At 54.5% G+C, this 22,429-nt stretch overlaps 2 protein-coding genes across 6 annotated transcripts in view; one reads left to right on the forward strand and one right to left on the reverse strand.

Annotated features, from left to right (window-relative positions):
* Il34 (interleukin 34) overlaps window positions 1-1,249 on the forward strand; it is a 59,562-nt gene extending 58,313 nt beyond the window's left edge. For all 3 annotated transcript variants that reach the window (XM_048437264.3, XM_048437263.3, XM_085681728.2), the window contains exons 6-7: window positions 337-472; window positions 654-1,249. In XM_048437264.3, coding sequence (XP_048293221.1) covers window positions 337-472; window positions 654-823 — 306 coding nt within the window. In that variant the 3' untranslated portion in view covers window positions 824-1,249. The remainder of the gene's footprint in view (window positions 1-336; window positions 473-653) is intronic.
* A 388-nt stretch (window positions 1,250-1,637) lies between these two features.
* On the reverse strand, window positions 1,638-22,352 carry Mtss2 (MTSS I-BAR domain containing 2). Of its 3 annotated transcripts, none has more exons than XM_085681724.2 (14): window positions 22,045-22,350; window positions 17,424-17,485; window positions 17,257-17,330; window positions 16,530-16,614; window positions 16,337-16,428; window positions 16,183-16,257; window positions 14,801-14,958; window positions 14,360-14,467; window positions 13,527-13,624; window positions 11,649-11,865; window positions 5,719-5,793; window positions 5,172-5,348; window positions 4,825-4,990; window positions 1,638-4,647 (listed from the first exon to the last, which is right to left on the reverse strand). In XM_085681724.2, exons 1-14 carry the CDS (start codon window positions 22,111-22,113, stop codon window positions 3,860-3,862), a joined length of 2,244 nt encoding a protein of 747 aa, XP_085537850.2. In that variant the 5' UTR covers window positions 22,114-22,350; the 3' UTR covers window positions 1,638-3,859. The 3 variants fall into 3 exon arrangements, with proteins under 3 accessions (XP_085537850.2, XP_085537853.2, XP_085537851.2); XM_085681727.2 differs by having other exon boundaries at window positions 11,649-11,769; window positions 22,045-22,349; XM_085681725.2 differs by lacking the exon at window positions 5,719-5,793 and having other exon boundaries at window positions 22,045-22,352.
* Between the last annotated feature and the right edge of the window lie 77 nt (window positions 22,353-22,429).

Here is a 22,429-nt window from a genome sequence, read left to right on the forward strand (position 1 = left end):
AGCCACATGTTCAGCTCTGTCGTGTGACTCATGCCTCAGGGATCCTCAGGTGGTTCTTCTCTTGTTCCTTAAGCCGAGGGCTTTGCTTTCTGACGGATAGTGTTCTGGGCTGGAAGCTGGTGAATATGCATGCTGGCCTGTGTTCTGTTGTTATTTTCTGACGACAGAGAAGCAGAAACCTCGTGAGGGAAGGCAGCTGGGACCCTCATGGCCTTCTGGTCCCTGGAAGTTGTATTTCATTGAGTTGAGACCGTTTCCAGGCTAGACAGCCTCCACGGTTCTCACGGGGTGGGGTCCCCCTCACTTTACTCGTCCTGCTGGTTTCCTTCCTCCCAGGATGTAGAGATCGGCCCTCAGGTGGAAGCCGTGTTATCTCTTCTGAGTACCCCAGGCCTAAGCCTGAAGCTGGTGCGGCCCAAAGCCTTGCTGGACAACTGCTTCCGGGTTATGGAGCTGCTGTACTGCTCTTGCTGTAAGGAGACCCCATGGGTGGGGTGGACAACGGGAGGCCACGGGGATCTGGGCCCAGGTTTGTGGGCAGAGTGCACACTGTCTTGGGAATGCTCCCTTTTCTTGATTGACGGGCCTAGAGTATGGAGAATGTGTGGTTTGGCTGTTCTGTCCCACAGTGCCTTTTGCTTTCTGTCTTACAGGTAAACAAAGTCCCATCCTGAAGTGGCAGGACTGTGAGCTGCCGAGTCTCCATCCCCACAGTCCAGGATCCTTGATGCAGTGTGCAGCTACCCACGTGTACCCTTTGCCTCGGCAACCCCCCACCTCCCTGCCCGGTCCCCCAGGCTCAAGTCATGGTCCATTGCCCTGAGCCGTCTGTGCTGACCACAGGTCGGGCCACTGGATGTCTTCCAGGAACTGACCCGGGTCTGAGGCTTTCTGGCATGGTAGGTAGGTAGACCTGCAGGAAAGAGCTCCTGGGAAAGGCCTCGTGCCAGGCTCAGCTTCCTGCCTTTCGGACCTATGTGATGCCACCTGGAGCCTCAGGGGAGAGGGGTGGAGGGAAAGGCTGGTGCTGCCCCCCACAGCCATCCCTACCTGTGACTGGTTCTGCAATCGGCAAATGCTGTTGCCCCACAGGTGGGTGCCACATAGAATTCTGGGACTCACTGGGGCTTTGCAAGCGTGCTGAACGCGGGGTGCTGGACCGAGGACTGACCAAATGCCGTATCTTGCCACAGCAGTGCTATCCCGGTTCCTTTTCTATTAAACGACCACTCGCTTGGTTTGGCTTGCACTTGTGAAGGTGAACCCGGAGGGACTCAGTTCTGGAGACTGGAGGGTGGTTTTGGTTCTGCCTGTGGCCGGGCGTCCACAGTGGGTGGAGCCTTACGAGTACTCAGCTCTTCCCGCCCTGTTCTAGCTCTGGGGGGGTCTGCTGCAGTGTTGAGGTGCCTCCCTCACCATGTGTGTGTTCTCTCCCTCTGGGTCCCCCAGAGTCCCCGCGGGAGCACTTCAAAGACCGATTCAGGCCTCTGCCCAGGTTCCCCACTTCTCATTCACGTCTATCAGTAACCCCCCGGGTGGAGTCCCCGGTCAGGGACGGCAAAGGCCAGGATGCAGGGGTAGGAAGCAGAGTAGGTTGAGCAACAGCAACCCAGGGAAGACAGGCGGGGGCCAAGGTGTTAACTACAGGACCATTTTTATTAATACTGGAATCTTCACAGTGCATTTGTTACTTGTAGCAGTGACTACTTAATCACAGAAAGGATGGAAAGGGTGTGGGTAGGAGAATTTATCCAAAACGGAAAGAAAATTAAAAAAAAAAAAAGTGGTTCTGATGGATGAGAGGATGGTGGGTGGGGGCGGGGTGAGTAGGAACTGGGAGGGGTGGCAAAATAAATTAAAAAAAAGGAACACGTTAACAGCACCAGAAAAGTTACTTCAGTCAGAAGACACATCTGAAAAGAATATTTTGCTGTACAAAATGAAAAATAAAATGTAAGTGAAGAAGCCAAGTCTGTGGTGCAGGACGGTTGGCTCGGATCCCGAGGGTGGGCCTATGTGAGAGGCAGGTACTAAAGAGAAGGTGGCAGTGGGCCGAAGGGGACGTGTGGGTCAGATGAGGGAAGGAGTATGTACAGTCCTGGAGGGAAGGGGAAGGCTGAGTGGAGGTGGGCACGCCACCACATCCTCTTCCTGCAAAGTTCCTGACTGCCCTTCCCATTGGGTTTGGAGCCCCCCTCCCAGATGGCAGTGAGCCCATCCTCTCAGGGACCCTCATCCTCCTGCACACAGCCACACCCTAGGTGTAGGGGCCACATCTGCCCACCCCACATCATGCGTCCCTTTCCGTCAGCCCTCTGACAGCCCTAGGGGAAGGTGCAGCCAATATGCCATCCCAGGGCTCCACATCTGGCCATCTGCTTTCCTGGACCTTATACTTGGGCATCTGGTGACAACTGAGTTTGGTGGACAAGGGCTCAGATCTGGAGCTCATTCTCTAGAAATCTCATGGGTCCTGGAGCACCCAGGACCTTGGGCCCAGGTCAGCCCCAATTCCATTTCATCCTGACCACGGCATGCTCTCTGGACTCCCTGTGGGGTGGGGGAGTCTGCTGCCTGCTCTACCCGTACTACCTGAATCTCCCCTCTCGCCCTACACATACGTGCTTTGACTTACTCAGACTTGGGGTGCACGGTGGAAGCAATCCCCACTCTTTCTCTGGCCCCTGCTGCCAGCCCCAGCCAGGCCTGCAGGCAAAGACTTTCTTGGGGATGGTGCTGCCTCTGGCAACAGAAAGTCAAAAGCAACCTCCTAAGATTTGCTCCAAGCGGGGCCTGCAGCTCACTCGGATCACACCAGACTGGCCCGAGACCCTGGCCTACCCTCTCCAGTCTTTTTCTACCAACTCTCCAGATGTTGGAGAGAAGACTAGCTTCCCCTGGTCTGGGGGGAGCTGACTCCACCCTTATCCTGCCACGAGCCCATTGTGGGGCCCCCACATCTCTCTCAGGCACTCAGACACACCCTGTATCACTAGCTAGCCCCACACATAGTTCTTGTCTGGGGTCAGCTCCATTTATTATAGTCATAAAATACCCTCCATACCCTCTAATGCTCCAGCCCTCATCCCTAGCAATGGGCGAGACTAACCCCAAGGTGTCCCCGAGTTAAAGCCTCAATGTGTCCAGATGAGAGCGGGATGTTTGAAACACCTGATGTGAGCCTCTGGCCTTGTTCCCCTGCTGCCCTGCCCTGCCTCACCTCCACTAGTTACAAGTCACAGGGAGGGGAGTTGGAAGGTCCCCTGAGACAAGGCCCCTACATTTCCTCCCTCTAGGCTCTCTTTCCACACAAGTGGGCCTGGCTTCCCAACCTCTGACTATTCCCTAATCCCAGTCACAAACTGATACTCAGCTGATTGGGTGCCTGGCCCCTCCCATGACCATCCTGCCCCCAAAAGTGGAGTCTGGGAGAGGCAGGGTAAAGGCAAAAGGAAAGGGGGCAGGGCCCAGGCAGGGAGAAGAGGGAGCCAGCATTCAAGGAAAGAGCTGGGCATATGGCCCTGGGGGGCAGTGGGACCAGAGGAAGAGAACTGTGGACCCCGGGCCAGGTGGGGCTCATGTGGCAAGCCCAGCCCTTGGTTATGGGCTCTGGGCCTGCAGGAAGGAGGAGTAGGTGAGGAAAGTATAAAACAGGCTCTGTCCTGGCGAGGTGCGGAAAGGAAGTCGCTTCCCGTGAGATGCTGAGATCAGCCTGGTCGTCTTTCTTTAAAGTGGCTGTGCCTCATTCCTGGCGCTGTTCTGTCTTCTGGCTGTGCCACTGCTCAGAGTGGCTGGCCGTTGCTTGCAGATCAGGCCCCCTACTTGTGCCAGCCCAAATGTGAAGGGGAGGGTGGCACCATCATAAGATGCGGGGCGCCGACCTGTCGTTGGTGACGGTCCTGCGGAGTCGGACCCCGCGTCGAATGGCCACCAGCATGTCTTCGGCTGGGGGGTCACTGGTGGCAGCAGGGGGTGGGGTGGGTGTCTCCTCTGAGGCGGTGGCTGACAGAGCCGTCGGGAAGGGGAACTGGCCCTCACCCAGGGCATGGGCGCCGGCCACCAGCTCCCCGAGCTTCTCTACCAGGCTGTGCCTGTTGGCAGCCAGCTGCTGCTCTTCCTCGTCCTCAGCGGCCAGCCCTACCCCAGCCCCGCTGTAGCTGGCCGCCTCCGGGGATGGGCTGCTCCAGGCTGTGTTGGGAAGGCTGAGCCGCTTCGGGGAGGCTTTGGCCAGGTCTGGAGCCAGAGGTGAGGCCACTTCGTCTGTGTAGAAGACACACTCCTCGCTGCCCGCCCGAGTGGGCCCCACATAACCAGGGGAGTCGGGCACCGTGGGTGTCTTCACAGGGACAATGGGTGGGCGGATGGGGATGGGGCCAGCACTGGACAGGGCGCGGCGCACAGTGGGCTTGGTAGAGGGTGTGCGGCGGATGGTGGCCACACCAGGAGGTGCACCTGAAGGTAGCCCCATGGCTGTGGGCAGCCCTGCGGTGGGCAGCCCAGCAGTCGAGGCAGGGCGCTTGGTCTGGATCAGGCGACGGTAGTTCTGGGCAATGTTGCTGTTCCGGGGGATGGTGGATGATTTGTCAAACTCAGGGGGGCCCTCGCTGTCGGCATCCCCATTCACAGAGTAGCAGTCATAGTCTGAGCCTGGAGACACAGGGTGTGGTGAGCCCAGGACCAAGGTGCTCCCTGAACCCCACATCTACTCAAGGGAGACAGAGAGAAGGAAGGCAGGCCTTATCCCAGCTGTCCTGGGTTGGGTGGGTCCTGGGACTGTGAAGGCCCAGCAAGCATGCACAGCCTGAGGGACCCCTCTAGGCCTACCCTGGGAGGGAATGGTGTCCTCGGAGCACGAAGGCGTGGTGGTCTGTGTGCTGTAGCCGCTGGAGTACTGCAGTGAGTCCCGGCTGCTCTTCTGGTGTTCCAGGCTCAGTCCACGGGTCAGCACCATGGCCAGGTCACTGGCTGCAGGGGACACTTCCTCACCATGCTGAGGGTGGGGAAAATGGTGGACTAAAGCCTCACACGCCACGTCAAACCCACTTTAGGGACTTTAGGAAGCTCCATTAAGGTGGAGAGAGTAGGCCCTGAAGACCACCTGTGGGCATGTGGGCATCTTGGCATTGACTTGAGAGCAGAGGTGGGGCCTGGCTGGGGAGTTGTCTACTTACCTTGGCTGCTATGGTGGCAGGAGACATCCTGGGTCGTGGTACCTCCTCTCCACTGGAGCCCACAATGCTTCCACCAGCAGGGCCTGGCTCAGGGTCGCGCAGGAGCTCCACACGATCTTTCCTCCGCTGCAGGGTGGTGGCTGAGGACTGCTCATGGGGACCCGCCTTGGTCCAGTCCTGCAAGGGAGGGCAAGCAAGTCAGAAGGACCCTTGGCCTTACTGCCTGTGACCGAAGAGGCCCTTCTTTGTGGTTGAGGCTCAGGGGGTGCTGATCTGTGAGGGGCCTATTGTTTACAATAAGGGCTAAGGCCCAAATCCGGTGGGCAGTGCTGACTTCTGTCCCACCAGCTCAGAGCAGGGCAGGTTGTTCCAAGACTCAAAGGTATGGCCACAGCAAACGCCCAAGTGGCTACTTCACAAAGAAAGCTCCGTTACATACTGCTTTCTCGCGGAATCTAGCTGCCCTGCTGTGGCAACTGTCCCGGGTCAGGAGGGCACGGGGTGGGCGGCTGGTGGCGGCAATGGGACTGGGGCCAAGGGCACTGACCGAGGTGGGGGAGCTGCACTCGCTAACCGACTGGCAGGTTTCTGAGGCCTCGGAGGACGCAGAGCTGGAGGACTTCTGCCATGCAGAGGCGAGCGGGTGGTCGCAGACGGTGGCCCACGGACAGACAGGCCAGGGAGGCAGAGAGGAGAAAAGAGTTCTGGTCACAGCGGTAACATGCAGTGAGCGGTTTGATAAAGCACGCCACCCCGTACTCCCCTCCTGGTATGAGAGTCGCCAAGACCCCCACAGCAGGCAGCGGCCCAGGGAACATCCTGCAGGCGCCAACTTGCCCACAACCCAGTCCGTAATTTTAAGTCTTCAACTTAGGATTCACTATGACAGCTTATACATGGCAGCAAAGGAAAGAGCGACACCGAGGACAAAGACGGATGTTTGGTTTGGGCATCTTGGTCGATGATGTCACTATTTTCTGGAGTCCTGAGCGCCATTCTGGGTACATGTAACTGAGCTGCCCATCAGCTCTTTGTGCTGAACCACACGTATGACCTGGAGTAAGGGAAGGACTGGGACTGTGGCCAGGCACTGGGCAGCGGTCGGGCAGGGTGGGGCGCGTGAGTCTCTGGGTACGCTGACACTCAGCGGCCGGGAGGAAGAAGATAGTCGGGTACAGGAGCTTGAGGAGGATGCTGACTCTGGCGCTGAGACCAGAACTGGAGGCGGGGGATGCCCCACACTGTGGGATGCGTCAGCCAGGCCAGGGTAGCTTCAGCAGTACCTTCCCCGCCACCATTTCCATACCACCCCCCATTTAGACCACTAGACTTCCTACAGTGGAGAGTCCAAATCACCCGAATGAAAGAGAGCAAAGCACCAGAGGGGAAGATACCGAGGGGGAAATAACGCATTCACATTCAGCAACGTGACATTATAACAGTTAAGGAATCCAGTGTTAAAACTCAACAAGGAAATTCAACGTCCACGCACTGAAAAATGAAACAACACAAGCCATACGAAACACAAACAGTACGAAACTTCTTTAGCCCAAAAGAGAAGATCCACAGAAATGCTGACACCTTTCCCTCTGAGGCTGAAGAAGAGACAAAGACATCCACTATCAACATATTTACTTAGTGCTAGCAATCTCTGCCAGTGCAATAAAGCAGGAGAAAGAAATAAGAGAGAAGCTGGAGAGATGGCTCAGTGGTTAAGAGCACTGGCTGTGTTTGTGTTTCCAGAGGTCCTGAGTTCAATTCCCAGCAACCACATCATGGCTCACAACCATCTATAATGAGATCTGGTGCCCTCTTCTGGCATGCACGCATACATGCAGACAGAACTCTGTACATACAATAAATATATAAATCTTTTTTTAAAAAAAATTTATTTATTTTGTGTGCCTTGGTGTTTTGCCTGCATGTATATCTGTGTGAGGGTGTCAGATGCTGGAGTTATAGACAGTTGTGAGCTGCCATGTGAGTGCTGGGATTTGAACCTGGGTCCTTTGGAAGAGCAGTCAGTGCTCTTAACCACTGAGCTATTTCCAGCCCCCTAAATATATAAATCTTAAAAAAAAAAAGAAATCAGAGAGTAAAGGGATGGAGAAATAAGATGACAGAATAACGAGTCTTTGAATGATTCAATATCTCAGGACAGCAAAAGAACCAATGATCTTTAAGATGGATAAACTGAACTGATTTTAAAATTAGAACTAGTCCTTCAGATACTACTAAAGGGGCTGGAGGGACAGCTCAGCAGTTAAGAGCACTTGCTGTTCTTGTAGAAGACCTGGGCTCAGTTCCCGGCACGCACATGGTAACTCTAGTTCTAAGGGTTCTGATGCGCTCTTCAGGCCTCCTCAGGCACTGCATGTAGCGGTGCAAACGAATGCAGGAAAATGTATACTCAAGAGAGCATTTCTGCTGAAGGACACATGTCTATAATACGTGCAGAGCTCTAAAAACCAGCACATACACAAACACTCTTTCTCTCATGGAAAATGGGCAAAAGATATGAATAGGCCCTGAACAAAAGAATATATTAAAATGAACTTTAAAAGTATGAAAAAAATACATTAGTCCTAGCAGCATAGAACTTTAATCCCAGCACGTGGGAGGCAGAGGCAGGCCAATCTCTGTGAATTTGAGTTCAGTCTGGTCTACAGAGTGAGTTCCAGGATAGCCAGGGCTATGTAGCGAGACCCTGTCTCAAAGAAAAAATATGAAGAACTTTCTACCACATTATCATAAGGAACATTCAAATACGGGGTACTGCTGCTGTATGTCTATTAAAATGGCTAAAGTGGAAAGTTATAAAACACCAGGACTGGTAAGGATGCGGCATAGCCAATAACTGTCGTAACCTTGTTAGTAACAATCCTGCGATTCAACAATTCTACTCCTACCCACAGAACTGTGTACTAGAAATTGCAGTGTGAACTTGACAGAATATATTCACCCTTGAGAAGAGAGATTGGCCTGTGCACAATGGGGGGTGGTCTTGAACTAAGCGATCCAGCCCACTGTGGGCGGCACCACTCCCTAGGCAGGGGGGTCCTGATCTGTGTGAGCAGAGAAATCAGGCTGAGCACAGCAAATAAGGAAACATGTATGTGTTCATTCACTGCTCTCCGCAAGTGACTGTCAATGAGCTGTTTGAAGCTCCTACTTTGGCTTCCCCATAAGGATGGATTATAACCTGGATAAATAAACAAATAAATAAATAACTCCCTTTCTCTTTTAAGAGGCCTTTTTGTTACGATATTTTATCATAACAACAGAAATGGACCTAGAATACCAGGGGACTATCTAAATGTCCCGAAAACACAGACTACACAAATAAATTACATACACATTCAATGGAATGTTACATATCAATGAAAATGATATGCGTTTCCATGTAGAACAGATGAATCTAATGTCTCATAAACATAATGCTGAGAGCAGAAGTCAATACATAAGGCACGTACTATATGATTTCATATAAACCATATATGTAAATTTTTTGTGGTACTGGGATCAAATCCAAGGCTTGACAACTGAACTATACTCCTAGCCTAGTAAGCTATAGGCACGCGCGTGTGTGTGTGTGCACACGCGCGCGCGCACACACACACACACACACACAGCCACGTGTGGGAGGGTAGCAATGGAGTAATGCAGACTTTGGGGATCAAGCTGTGTCTTGCTTTTTGTGCTGGCTGCGCTGAGTGTTCAGTTTGCAGACTTATTCAGATATACTATTGCGACACACTGACTTTGCATGGATGGACACAGTATATATCAATTAAAAAATTCTTGAGACTCAGTAGTAATGGGTTTTAACCCATAGAATCAAGTAGTTTTATGAGTCCATTATGGCATCAAAAAGTAATTGTCTACACAAATTTATGGGGAGAAGGGACAGGTTGATTTTACAGTGGAATTTCAGTTAATAAATCTGGGAGGAAAGATGAAATCGGGAAATACCTACCGTAACAGGTGAAGACGCTGAAATGAAGGTGTGAATGGTGGATGGGGACAGGGTACTTACAGAGTCCCAAGGTGCCACCCATATGATACTTCATTAATTACAAAAGGAAAATAAACAATGGGTAGTCTGATCAGCTCCACCTCGTCACCAGTCACGAGGCAAAATGACACCCCACAGTGGACACAGCACCACTTCCGTGGTGTTCTTGCTAGAGATGTTTGGCCTTTTATTCTCAACAAGAGGACATCAGACCAGCCCAAACTCATAGGCAGCCTACAGAATGCCTGAATGGTAGTCTTCAAAATATCCAAGTTGGGAAAGAAAGAAAACTGGACCATTACACATGGGAGAAGCGTAGAGGGCACAAGAACTCAGTGCAACATAGGACTCTGTGCTGGATGCTGGTCTCCTGGACCAGATGGAAGGACAGTAGAGTGAAAACTAGCCAGTGTGTGTGTGTGTGTGGGAGAGGGCTGGGGGGACCCAAATGAAACAAAACAGAGCAAAAGGAAACAAACAAAAGGTTGTAGAACATGTGATACGATGCTTCTGGACTAGTTTTATTTTCCTGGGTTTGAAGATGGTTGGGGGCTCAGTGGTAGAGCGCTTGCCTGGCCTGCATGAGGCCTTGGATTCCATTCTTAGTACTGGACAAAAAGCATTTCACCTTTGTATTTAAACTGGGAGTGGTGGCTCACAACCACATCACAACATTTAGAAGGTCGAGGCAAGAAGACTGAGAGTTTGGGACCAGCCTGAGTTACACAATGAGACACTGTTTAAAAAAAACAAGGGGTAAAGTAAACAAAAAATTGTTTGGTGCCAAGATAAGATATTGATCTTGAGGTGAGACTGTGGACAGGATGCCTGGGGGACTCTGTATGTTTCCTGCAGCTCTTCTATAAACCTAAATCGAAATAAGCCAGACTTGGAGGTATAGTTCTGGAATCCTAGCACTTGGGAAGCTGAAGCAGGGAGATTGCTAGTTTGAGGTCAGCCTGCAATACACAGGGAAAACTTGCTCCTGATTTAAAACAACAACAACAACAGAAACAAAGCAAACCATTTAAGAATCAATTGAAGAAAAGAGTCCTAACCCCTTATTGGGGAGTAGTGAGAGAGAGAGAGAGAGAGAGAGAGAGAGAGAGAAAGAGAGAGAGAGGAAGTCAGAAGGAGGTGTGACATACATTTAATTATAATCCTAGCAGAAGAACAGAAGCAATGAAAGTCGCCACATAATGACTGGGGACTGAGAGACGGCAAGAGAGAGGACCTGAGATTGATCCCTAGAACACATAGAGAAAAGTCAAGCCATGGCTGGAGGGCTGGCTCAGCGACCAAGAGCTGCTGCTTTCCCAGAGCGCCTGAGTTCAGTTCCCAGCATCCATGCCAGAGAGTTCACAACTGGCTGTAATTTCAGCTGGAGGAGCCCAATGCCTCTGACTCCCAGCGCACCTGCAGTCACACGCAGACACACACCTACCCACAATTTAAAATAGTAAAAAGAAACATATGTATTTTTAAAAAAACCAAGCATGGTTATGTATGCTTGCAATCCCTGTACTGGGGAAGCAAGGACATGTGGAACCGGCCAGTCTAGCCTACTTGGTGAGTTCCAGGCCAGTGATACCCTGCCTCAGAAAGTAAGGTGGAAGGCTCCTGAGAAATAAAACCCAAAGTTGACCTTGAGTATCCGTGAGCATCTGCAGCCCTGTGCACCTACACCCCCAGACACCCAGACACCCCCAGACACCCAGACACCTACACACCCAGACCCTCCCTAACACAGATAGACACACACACCCAGACACGCCCACAGACAACCCCACACCCACACACCTACACACCCAGACACACAGACCCCCCCACAGACACACACACCCAGACACACATACACACACACACACACACACCCAGATACCCCCCCCACATATACACAGATACACACAGGCAGACAGAGACACACATACACAGACATACACAGACACACACAGGTCAATCTGTGCTACCTACGTCCCTGACTGAAAAAAAAAAAAGCACATGTGTGAGTGACAGCTCAGCATCCACATTGCAGCTCCCAACGGTCCATGACTCTAGCTCCGGGAAATCTAACGCCCTCTTTTGAACTCCTCAGATACCCGGCACGTAAACAGCACACAAAGTGCAGGCAAAACATCCCCCGCATTAAACAATGAGTAACAAGCGGCCACGGACACAAAAGGCTAAGGCTGGAGAACAGCTCGGTGACCGAGTGCTTGTCTAGCCTGGACAAGGCGCTGGGCTCTGATCCCCCCACAGAAAACGTCAGGTTGGATGAAACAAGAAAACCCAGGGGCATGCTTTTAAAGAAACTCATCTAAACCACAATACACTGTTTAAAAGCAGCGTGGAGATGGAGATCAATGATAGAAACGTGGAATAGCAAGAAGGCCACGGGACCAGTCTCCACGACAGCCTGAGGCCCGTTCCCCACCCATGTGGTCCTCCTGATAGTCTCTCACCTGGCTGGTGATGTCGGAAGGCATGGGCGAAGGGGGCTTGGAGTAGGTGGCATCCTGGGAGACGAAGCCAGAGTCGTGGGAGGAGACGCTGGAGAGGCGGGTGGTGGCTGGCTGCGCTAGGCTGCGGTAGCGACAGGTGGAACTGGGTGAGTATGTTTGGGCACCCCCAGGCCATGGGGCTCCGCCACCCTTGGCACTGCTACTGCTGCTGGGGGCACTAAGGGAGTGAAGGAGGGCACGGCAGCCAGACAGGGAGACACAGGTGTGTGCAGAGAGGGAAGGGTGACAGATGAGGGTGGGGAGAGATGAGGAGCAAAGGAAAGAAAAGAAAATGTCAGACTACGAGGTCCCGAGACCCAGGTACTACTGAAGCGTTCCGGGATGGTATGTCTGAGTGCTGGGGAGTCCCCGTCAGGGCACACCCAACGTGAGGAGTCCCTCTGCCTCCCACATTACCATCAGATTGCTTGTTCATAGGTTCGGGATGGGGAAGCTGAGTCACCAGGCATTGGAAACTGAGAGCAGACACAAGCCTGACAGCGCCTAAACTGCCGCTACGGTCTAGTGACAGTTGGGTATCTGGCATATGGTGAGTGGGGGCATCTGGAGATGGAGGCTGCTTGCCAGGTGGGTGCTACCTTGTCACCCCCCTCTAGGGATGCAGATTTCTGTGGCTATCCCTTTTGTCCAGTCATTCCAACTCTGGCTAGCATTCCTGGCAGTGAAGACGGCCCTTCTCCTGGGTGTGGCCTTGGGCCTCCAGAGCCCCACCCCTGAATTATCTCCTTTGTTCTCACATTCCTCCTAGGATGGCCACTGCCACTCAATGTCTGAAGAGGTCCCTGAGGTTGTGGGCCCACTTAACCCCTGGGTCCAGCTTCTCTCTAGCTCCCAGTGCCCGACAGAGAGCATTCAGGGGAATGGGGTACCTGGGACAGATTACTTTCCTAATCTATAAGCTGTTCTGAGTTCATTGTCCTCCCTATGAGGACCCTTGAACCAAAAACATCTCCTTCAAACTGATCTCTGGGCCAGTCTGATGGATGAGCAAGACTCCTAGCCTCTCTCCATCTCTGAGAACTAAAAAGCCCACGCAAGCCAGGGCTGAAGCCTGTGGCAACTTGAGCCAACCAGCAGACTGGACTGTCCTTTACCATGAAGCCCAAACAGACATTCCCAGAAACCACCACACCACTTCTTGATCTTAGACTCTTTTTTAGTTTTGTTTATTGAGGCAGAGTCTCATATAGTCTTGGCTGGCCTCCAACTTGATAGACAGTTGTGAATGACCTTGAATTCCTGTCTCCGCCCCCAAATGGTGGGATTAAAGGCTTGCACCACCACCACCACCACCCGGCAACAGAGTTTCTCTGCACAGCCCTGACACTCACTATGTAGCCTGCACTACCACAAACAGTGCTCCACCTATTGTTAAAATTTCTTGTTTGAGACAGGGTCTTAATAAGCATCCCAGGCCGGCTCTGAATCCTCCATCTTCCTGTTTCCCTCTCCAAGTGCTAGGATTACTGGCCTGCATCACCATGAACTTTGACCTCACTGTCTTAGTACCATACCACAGTGTCCTAAGCCTGGCAGAGACCGAGGGCTAAATCACCACTCAAGTGTCTTAGTTCCCCTCCTGACACAATGGAGCTAGGACTCACTGCAGAAAAACCTTTGGTGCCTGGCACACAAGATGCCCCATCAATGAAGTTGCTGCCTGCCTTTCCTGCCAACCAACGCCTGTACCCATGTCCTCTAAATGTGAAAAGTCTTTGGGGTGCTTAGATGCTATGTGAGTTCTGGGGTGTTGAAGCAAGTGCCAACTCAGCTTTCCTAGGATCCCCTAGACCTTCCTGGGATTACATCCCCACCCACCTGCACATGCTAGACTTCCGGGAGCTGGAGCTGCCGGGTGACGAGGGTGGCGTCTGGTACGACCAGCTGTAGTCAGAGCCCTTCAGATCTTTAATCACCTGGACAGAGACATGGGAGCGGTCATTAGAGGCAGCTCCTAACCTGCAGAATGTCTTATCATGCTTCAGAGAGCTGGCATGGCAGGACATCCCCCCTCTGTCCTGAGCTATGAACTATGTCTCAGAAGATCTCAAAGCCACCCTAGCCTTCTCCCAATGCAGGCTTATTACTGAGCCCTGTCCTGCCAGGCAGGAGATGAAGGACAAGCAGGTGCTCCCGAGGACTCATGTCAAGACAGTGCCATGACATCAGGGTTTGAGATCGTCTCTGGACCTTTCTGAGTCTTGCTTTCTCCTGTGAGCTAGAGTCAGCTTAGAACACCACTGAAAGAACCCAGTGAGATAACCTGAGGGGGTTGTGCTACGGAGTGTGGGGTACGCAGGACGACCCAATCACAGGGGTGTCCAGTGCAGTGTGTTTCTCTGTATGGTGGGTGGGTTTGGCTCAATGGGAAGGGATGGTGTTCTGGGAGTGGATGGCAGCCAGGATCTCTATGGTTTTGAAGCGCCAAGCCCCAGGGACCTGGTTTCTGCCCATCTGTGTTGGTTTGAGCCCTACTGGGTCCTGAGCACTTCATATGTCACCAGGGCCGGTATTCCCAGAAATCCCTGGTCTCCTTCCCCCAAATACCTCCCCAAAATACTTCCCTCTTTTATCTACTGTCCCCCACATGAGGGCAGGACCGCCTCTTCCCTGGTCCTGGTCTTGGCCCTTGACTCCAAGGCCGGCCGCACCTGCTCACTGGCGGGAGGCAGCTTGTGGGGCTCTGCGGTCAGCACCACCAGGTCGTCAATGATGCCCTGCAGGTGGGTGATCTCTCCCAGCATGGTCAGCTCGCCGTTCTGAGGAAGCAACCAGTCAGTCCCTTGGCCCCCACACCTGGTCACCCACTCTGGCAAAACAGGCCTGTTAGGCCTTTCCTCTTTTGCCCTTCCCTAATCATCAATGCTGATCCAGGCTGAGCCCGTACAACCAGGGTAACTTCTATAACCATCTGTCTAGACTCGGTCAGAATGTCACACACTGTAAGACCTGCTTTCAGATCAGGTACACTGGGCCCTGAGTGAATTCCCCCAGGATCCCCAAGAAGCAATCTAGGAGGTTCAGCGGGTCTAACTTGGGTCTGTTCCCTGCCCCTCCCCAGGGAGGAGGGGCCAAGTCATCGAGAGACCCACCACCACAGGCTGAAGGAAGGTGATGAAGGTGCAGAAACGACCCCGCTCCTCAATCAGCGCTCGGCGCACTGCCTGCTTCTCTGTCTCTTCCAGGAGCAGGTACATGTCATTGACGTCCTGCAGTGCGCTGTCCAGCTGAGGCTGCAGGTCTCCTTTCCCTGCAGGGGTTGGGAGGAGAGGCCGCGCTGGGGACGCTGGCCTGGTTGGCTGTACCCACAGTTTAGGCCCTGTGGTGGTGTTTTGGCTGTGGGGTTGGGGACAAAGGAGCCAGGGACCATGGAGCAGACTTAAGGCTTGTAGAGGGGCTGGTCCCACCAGAGCAGGCAGAGAAGACACACGGACAGACAGACACAGCGACACCAAGCTGCACAGCCACCTGGGATCTGGGGTAAGCTAGACCACAGGGAGGCCAGCTGGAGGCCTCTATCGCTCAGGATGCTTTAACTGGCCCAGCACGGTAGCCCTGACCTCGAGAGAGAGAGGGAAATGGATGAAAGCAGGACATAGAGCAGGGTAGGTGCTCAGCTCAGCTTCAGGTCAGGCCATTAAGAGGTGCAGGGGTCAGGAGCTGTAGCCGGGCCTTGGGAGCAAAGAAGAGTGTCTCAGCAAGGATCATAACTCAGCTAGGGCACCAGTGCACAAGGACAGCAACAAGGACAGCACAAAGAAGCAGAGAGAGAGAGAGAGAGAGAGAGAGAGAGAGAGAGAGAGAGAGAGAGAGAGAGAGAGGAGGGGAGAGAGGATGGATGTGGAGGAAATGGTGAGGCTGAAGGAGTCAGTAACAGGTAAGGACCTGGCTGGCCTGGAGGGAGTGGGGGAGCCAGGGCCTACGACCCCCACCCTGCCCACACAGTGAACCCCTCCTGGCCTGGCAGACTGAACCAGCAGTGGCTTGGGACTCACTTCTGGCCAGGGGTCCCAAGGACACCAGGGGAAGTGTGCCCCAGGCCCCTCCCTTGGTGGACCAAACACCTTCTTTGTTCCTTCTTGGCCTGGAGAGGTTCCTTCCAATGGCCCTGAGCTGGGGGGTGAGGGCGAAGGCAGACAAATGCAACAAGGACGGAAGGAGCAGCTGGAGAGACGGACATTTGACTTACCAAGCAGCTCTACAGGACGGATGTGGGAGGAGGAGAGGAGACAGAGAAAGAAAGAATGTGTGAAAGACAGCCGGATGAGCCACTCCTGGGGAGGGGTGGGGGCCTGGGCAGTCTGGGGTGCTGGGTGCTCCCTCAGTCCCACCCGACATGTTGGAGTGTCCTGGGCTGGGGATAGGATCCCCCTGGCCAGGATGATTGATACCCTGGGGGTGCTCCACAGGGTGGTTGGGGCTAAAGAGTGGGGCCCAAGGGACTGGGCCTCAGCGGGGGTGCCGCGGGCTGTACCTTTGCGCGCTTTCTTCTGCAGCTTCAGTGTGTCGGAGGACTTCTTTTTGATTTCATGCCTGGCTCGTTTGTACTCTGTGCAGAGGCAAGAGGGGTCTATAGTAAGGGGTTCCTGTGGAGATGTTCAGGAAACCCTCGCAAAACCCCACTCTACCTTTCGCGTGGTCCTTGTCCAGTTGGTTGGCTGATTTCTTCCAGTCTTCGATGCGCTCCTGCAGTGGATTGATGAGACTCTCCAGCAGTGCGCTGCGGGAGAGAGCTGTGGATCAGGGCTCTAGGGCTCCGAGCTAGGGCAGGGATGGCCTCTCTAGGTTAGGATACCCCTACGATCCTCTGTGCCCACTCACTTGGTGAACTGCCGCAGCTTGGTCTCGATGCTGCGGTGGCGCATGCACATGCGCGTGAGTGCTGAGCCAATGTCCCGCGTGGCCCCTGGCAAGGAAACAAGCTGCATAGGAAGGGGCCTGGCTGGGGGTCTCTGCAGTCCCGGCCTCGGGCCACGAGGGGGCGCGCTGTTCCACAAAGGAAGCCCCTGCCCCACCTCCATCACCAAACTAGGGCTGGGACCTCGGGCCATCCTAGCCTTCGTTGGCTTCTGGCTTCAGGTACCCTTCTGCCAGTATGGAAGCCTTCCCTCCTTCCTAACTGGGACAAAGATGAGTCGCCCAAGGAAAAGCCAGCAAAATTTCTGAATGGTTCTATTGGGACCCAGGTGTGTGCAGATTCCGGAGGAAGAAGCCCTGGGTTGGGTTATCACTCAAAAGCACAGAAGCCCAGGTGCTTGCTAGATGAACCAGGAGGAAAGGGGCCTCCGAGTCCCCAAGGACTATTCACTGTGACCAAACAACTCGCAGAAGGCAGATGGGGATGGCTGAAAAACTACAGAGTCGCCTATAACTGCAAGACGATGATTTCCTGGTAACATCCCTGCCACTGCTCACCTGTTCCATGCCATCACAGCAGAAGCGAAGGTCTCCATTCTGGCCTTTGTGTCCTTCCCACGGCCCATATCCCTTTCCAGCCTCCCGGCCCACCAGGCACATCCCCCACCTCCAGCCACGCCCCCCTCCCCACCTCGGGTGTTGGTGGCCATGTCAGCTACTTTCTGGAAGGCGTCTAGGAAGGCCACAGCAGCCAGCACGGTGGTCCTGGGGAGACACACAGTGGAGTGTATGGTCAGTAGGTGAGAGGTCCTTCTCTATCCATCCCTGCCCAGCGTGGAAAACCCTGCACAGGCTCACCTCAGCTGAGAGTGGAGCTTCGCGGCCTTGGAGTTGAAGTCCTCCCAGATGGGATAGGAGCTCTGTGACATGGGAGAGGAAGGAAGATGTTGTGAGATATGGGGCTACAGGGCTCCCCACACGTCCAAACTCTGGGCAGTTTCTGAGACGGCCCTGTCCCCGCACAGAGAGGGCCCCAGGTACAGGACTAGGCGTGAAGAAGTGTCCACAGTTGGTGTCACCCATGCTCCCTTAGGAGAGACGGAGGAGACAGTGGGTGGCAGACAGTCTCTTCAGGGGCTTTCTTATTAGGCTCTGGGTTCAGCCCAAAGGAAGACACCATATCTCTTGCACATGTGGTAGAAGGTGGGCCCTGACCTGCTAGTGCTTGTGGGAGGGGTGCTGTGGAAGGTGGAGATTGGCAGAACTGAAGGTACACAAGTCTAATGTGGCCCGGGAGCTGCTTTGGGCAAGCTAGTCAACCCTGGCTAGCACTGGTGGCTCACAGGACCAGGGAGGCCATGGCTGCTCCACAGCCTGGTCAGCCTGCCTGGGACAAGTAGGCCCCAGGCTGAATGGGGCCTTGTGCAGCCAACAGAGCCACCTTTCTCCAGCCCCTCCTCTCCCCTCCAGGGGAACAGTGTGGCCTTTATCCTAGCCTGGCCAGAGACTCTATGTTGGGAGGGGGTTTCCCAATAGGGAGGTTGGGTTCCTGGTGACTGAGTTGTCCAGTCTGATTAAGGGGCTAATGCTCTCCCTCACGGCTGCTAGGCCTGGAGAAAGTTCAGTCCTGGCCTGGGGGCAGCCCTGAGGGAAACCTTGCTCTTTGAAAAGTAGCCCAGGGCTAGCAAAGGCTCAGTCCCTGTACCACATAGGCAGGCTGGGGCTGAGGCTTCTCAGAAGGTAAAAGGGACAGTAAAGCCTCAGGTCCCAAGGACTAATGGTGGCTGTGCTTGGCTGGAACCCCAGGGTAGGTCTAGGCAGCTTCTCCAGGGGCAGCAAGGAGGTGGGCTGCTTCCCAGTTCCTCCGAAGCACCTTCTCCCGGCCCAGTCAAGCCAGTGTCAGGGAAAGCAAATACTGAGAAGGGCACCAAAGCTGAAGGAAGAGGAGTTTGCGAGTGGGCTGTCCTTACTCACACAGCTCTGGAGAGAAAGGAGGTCGTCCTAAAGGAGCTAACCCAGGCATCGGCCTCTAGGGGTCTTTCAAGGAGGGCAGTGGTGGCGCACACCTTTAATCCCAGCACTTGGGAAGCAGAGGCAGATGGATCTCTGTGAGTTCGAGGTCAGCCTGGTCTACAGAGTAAGTTCCAGGACAGGCTCCATAGTTAACTGAGAAACCCTGTCTCAAAAAACAAAAAACCCCCAAAAAACCAAAAACAAAAAAAAACTCCAACCAACCAACCAACCAACCAACCAACCAACAAAAAACAATCAAACAAGCAAACAAAACAAAACAAAAAAATCAAGAGGGGTTACTCTCACACCTTCTAAATGCCACTTGGCTAAGAAAGCCTGCTAAGACCTCCCTCCAGAGCACAGAGAAAATGCATCCTGGGGTGCAGGATGTCTAAAGTCAGTACTCCTGGTCCCCTTTGGTGGGGACACACCATGGTGCTGCAGAGGCAAGCCCAGTTTCCTCTCAGATGGATCTGGACACCCCAGTCTTTAAGGACCTGGGCTCCCCCTACTTCGCATGCCACCATGGCTCATAAAGAATCTCAAAGGCAAAAGAGATGAAAAGGCCTGAATGACAAGTGCCCCAGGGAGAGCGTCGCCTTCACTGGACCCAGGATCTGAGCCCCTGTTGCCATCACTAGGCACATAACCGCACCGCCTGGCCAGGGGTTAAGTCCAGGGTTCTGGGTCCTTACAATGCGCATGCTCAGCTCATGCATCTCCCAGCACCGGGTGAGAGTCAGTCCTGAATGAAGTCCATTTTCTTGATGAGGAACGAGAGGCTCAGCAAGGTTAACTGATTTGTCTGAGGCCCCAGAGAACGGGGGCAAGGCTCGATCTTATATCTGATGTACCTAGAGGGGTCCTGTTTTCAGGGGAGCAGGGTGATGAGCACCCACACTTCTAGGTGGGGAGGTGACAGGGACTGAAAGAAGGAAGGAGACACCAGTTCTGCCACAAGCATGGGGACTGCTGTGGGGCGGGGGTGGAGGCGGGGTAGGATGAGACATAAGTAGCTGTGGCTGAGGTGGAGTGTGTGGCTTTGGGGGGGGGTGACCCTGGGCATGTACCCCCAGCCTCAGGTTTCTTCAGTTGTAAAATCAGGAGAAGGGACACAGCTCCCTCACTGGGCTTGCATGTGGGCTCCTGGGGGGGGCACTTAGTGTGGGCGAAGGGAAACTGGTTTAGAGGGCAAGGACCCTCCATCTCTCTGCCAGGGCCTATGTGTCTGTGTGACACTCCCCACTCTGGGTTATGATGAGACCATTTTCTGGATAGTCCAGTGAGGGGTGGGGACCCCAATGCTTCTATGGACGAGGCCTCCGGCCCTAGGCAAGTTCAAATCTCTGGGTTCAGCTGGCCTGAGACGGAAGGCAGGATGAACCAGCTCTCCAGGGCCCTCCCAGCTTCTGGGTCTGTGCCATCCTCGGTTCCTATAGTTGAAGATATGACTGGGGACTCCCCCTCCAAGGCCATCCCTCAGTTCAGGGTTGGGCTTTCTGCTAGCTCCCTCCAGAGGGAGTGTTGTAGGGAGCTCACTGGGGATCAGCCCCGTGGGCAATCTGAGTCTCCTTAATTTCTTGATGGTGGCCACGGAGTAAGACAGCCTAAAGCGGCCTTCTGAAGTTCAGTCAACCAGCCTTGAAGTGGCCAGTTCCCTCTATCATGCCAGGGTGCCTGATCACATGCGTGCCATTAGTAGGGGCGTATCACATGTGATGTGACAATACTTGCTAAAGCCTCTTCCATCCTGCCCCACATATCTAGAAATCTTGCCTGCCACTTAGCCCGAGCTCCTTGCTGGGAATGGACCTGTGTCTCATCGGAGTTCCTAGCAACTGGCGGAAATGGAGGACACAGGCCTGCTGTTTCTTCTCGGCAGAAGCGGCTGCTTGCTGCAGTGTTCGCTGAGTGGCTGCCAGAGGGAGGCAGTGCTGACAGCTCCCACCCTCTGCCAGTCCAGGAGTGGCCAAGGGAGGTGGTCTGGGTTACCCAGTTTCAGAACGGGATGCTGGTACCAAGATTAAAATGCTTATAAGATGGGCAAAAAAAAAAAAAAAAAAAAAAAAAAAAGGCCGAAGGCCAGTGAATGGGCCCTCAGGCTGAGCTGCCAGGGATGGAGGTCCCAAGGGAAAGTACTGAACTATGGGGAGGCACCCACACGCTGCTAGGTGCAAGTCCCAGGCCAGTGTGGGTTTCAGGCCTCTTTTTTGTGGGGGTAAGGATCTGGAAGATGCCTCTCTTCATCGGGGGTGTTCCATTGGCAGCATTGGAAGGGAGTCCCAATCTCTAATCTCTCTGCAAGCCACCACTTGCATTGCCTGGAACCCCCCAGGGTAGAGTGCAGCTGTGTGTGGCTTCTGCAGCCCCCAGGGTCTAGTAGGATTCTGGGTGGTTCTTGCTGAGTATGTGTGAGCCTAGGGTAGGGAAGTGGGGGGGCTCAGGAGTTTCGGTGCAGGGCCCAGTCCCTTCCCTGTCTGCCACCCTGTTCCTAGACGAAAGAAGGAGTATGATGGGGGGGGGGCAGAAACACTCCCACCCTGCCACTGAAGGAAGGCTCTTGCTGCCTGGGCAGTTTGGGGCAGTCCTGTCAATTACCGGCCTCTTTTGGGGTGAGGAAATATTCAGTAAATTAGGGTTGAGGTCAGAAGCAGGACCTAATGGTCTCCATAATGACCTTGAGTCATTCCCCAGCCTCAGTTTCCCCATCTGAAAGGGATGCCAGCTCAGTCTGACCTTGAGTGATCAGGAGTGGGGGTTGCTGAAAGCGCTTCCCCCACCCGGGGTTGCTTCACCAACACCGAGCCTTCTCCCTGCCTCCTCCCAAGGTGGATTTAGTCCTATCCTAGGGCTGCAGGAATGACCCCACCCGAGGGCCGGAGTACTGGAGCTTGCTGGGGTTGTTGGTGGGGGGGTGGGGCTGCGTCCACGCAGAGACAGAGGCTGGCGGGGAAAGAGTTAACGGTTCTTTGCTTTATTATTTTTTCCTGCTTTGGCGGTGACAGCATTGTCTGGGCTTCGGGGCGTTGGGGTGTATGTGTGGGGGGGCATTGTGGTGGAAGGGGGCGGAGGCCCGAGAGACCTTAGATTCGTTAAAGGGACTTAAGGGTCGGTACTGGAGACAAACCCAATTCATAGTTTCGGGGTCTGGGGCAGGGAGAGCTCGCGGGTGCTCAGCCTTGGATCTGGATCGCACCGGGAGATCTCACGGACACCCCAACTTGCGAGGGCTCCCCCCAACCCAGAGACCTGGGTGCAAGGCGGGCGCAGCAGGACAGGCTCAGACAAGGACACAGCACACACACACACACACACACACACACACACACACACACACACACACACACACACACACACACACACACACACACACACACACACACACACGAACATCGCCCCGCACGACCACAGCAGGACACGGCTGCCCGCCAAGCGTCCCTCGGAGGGGACCCGCGCCCCGGGGTACCTTCATGTCGTTGACGATGGCCTGGAAGAGCCCGCCCAGGGCGCCGCACTCCTTCTCTGCCGTCTCCATGCTGGGGCCGGGCGCGCGGCAGCAGGGCGCGCAAGGGGCGCGGGGAGCCGCGCAGGGGAGGGGCCGGGCCGCTGCGGGCGCTGCTCCGGGGCCGCGCCGGGGCTCCCGCCTCGGGGCTGCGCTCTCAGCGGCCGGTAGCGCGGCGCTCCGGGGTTGTGGGCCGTGGGTGGGAGGCGCGGGCCATGGCTTGGTGGGGCTGGGGGCGCGGCGCGGGCAGTTGGAGGTGCAGCCTCGGCGCGGGCACTGGAGCAGCGGTGGCGGTAATCCGAGCCGCCGAGGCTTGGGCGTCACGTGGGCGCGGCGGAGGGAGGGCCAC

This window comes from Myodes glareolus, chromosome 22 (assembly GCF_982192425.1).
Source record: "Myodes glareolus chromosome 22, mMyoGla1.1, whole genome shotgun sequence".
Classification (NCBI taxonomy): Eukaryota; Metazoa; Chordata; class Mammalia; order Rodentia; family Cricetidae; genus Myodes; species Myodes glareolus.

Excerpts from the sequence above, each read along its gene's own strand:
- Mtss2 (XM_085681724.2), bottom strand. The coding sequence starts at position 22,113 with ATGGAGACGGCAGAGAAGGAGTGCGGCGCCCTGGGCGGGCTCTTCCAG. Across the intron at positions 11,866-13,526 it reads CGGAAGTCTAGCATGTGCAG|TGCCCCCAGCAGCAGTAGCA; the intron begins GTGGGTGGGGAT and ends TCACTCCCTTAG. Across the intron at positions 4,991-5,171 it reads CTGCCACCATAGCAGCCAAG|CATGGTGAGGAAGTGTCCCC; the intron begins GTAAGTAGACAA and ends CCCCACCCTCAG.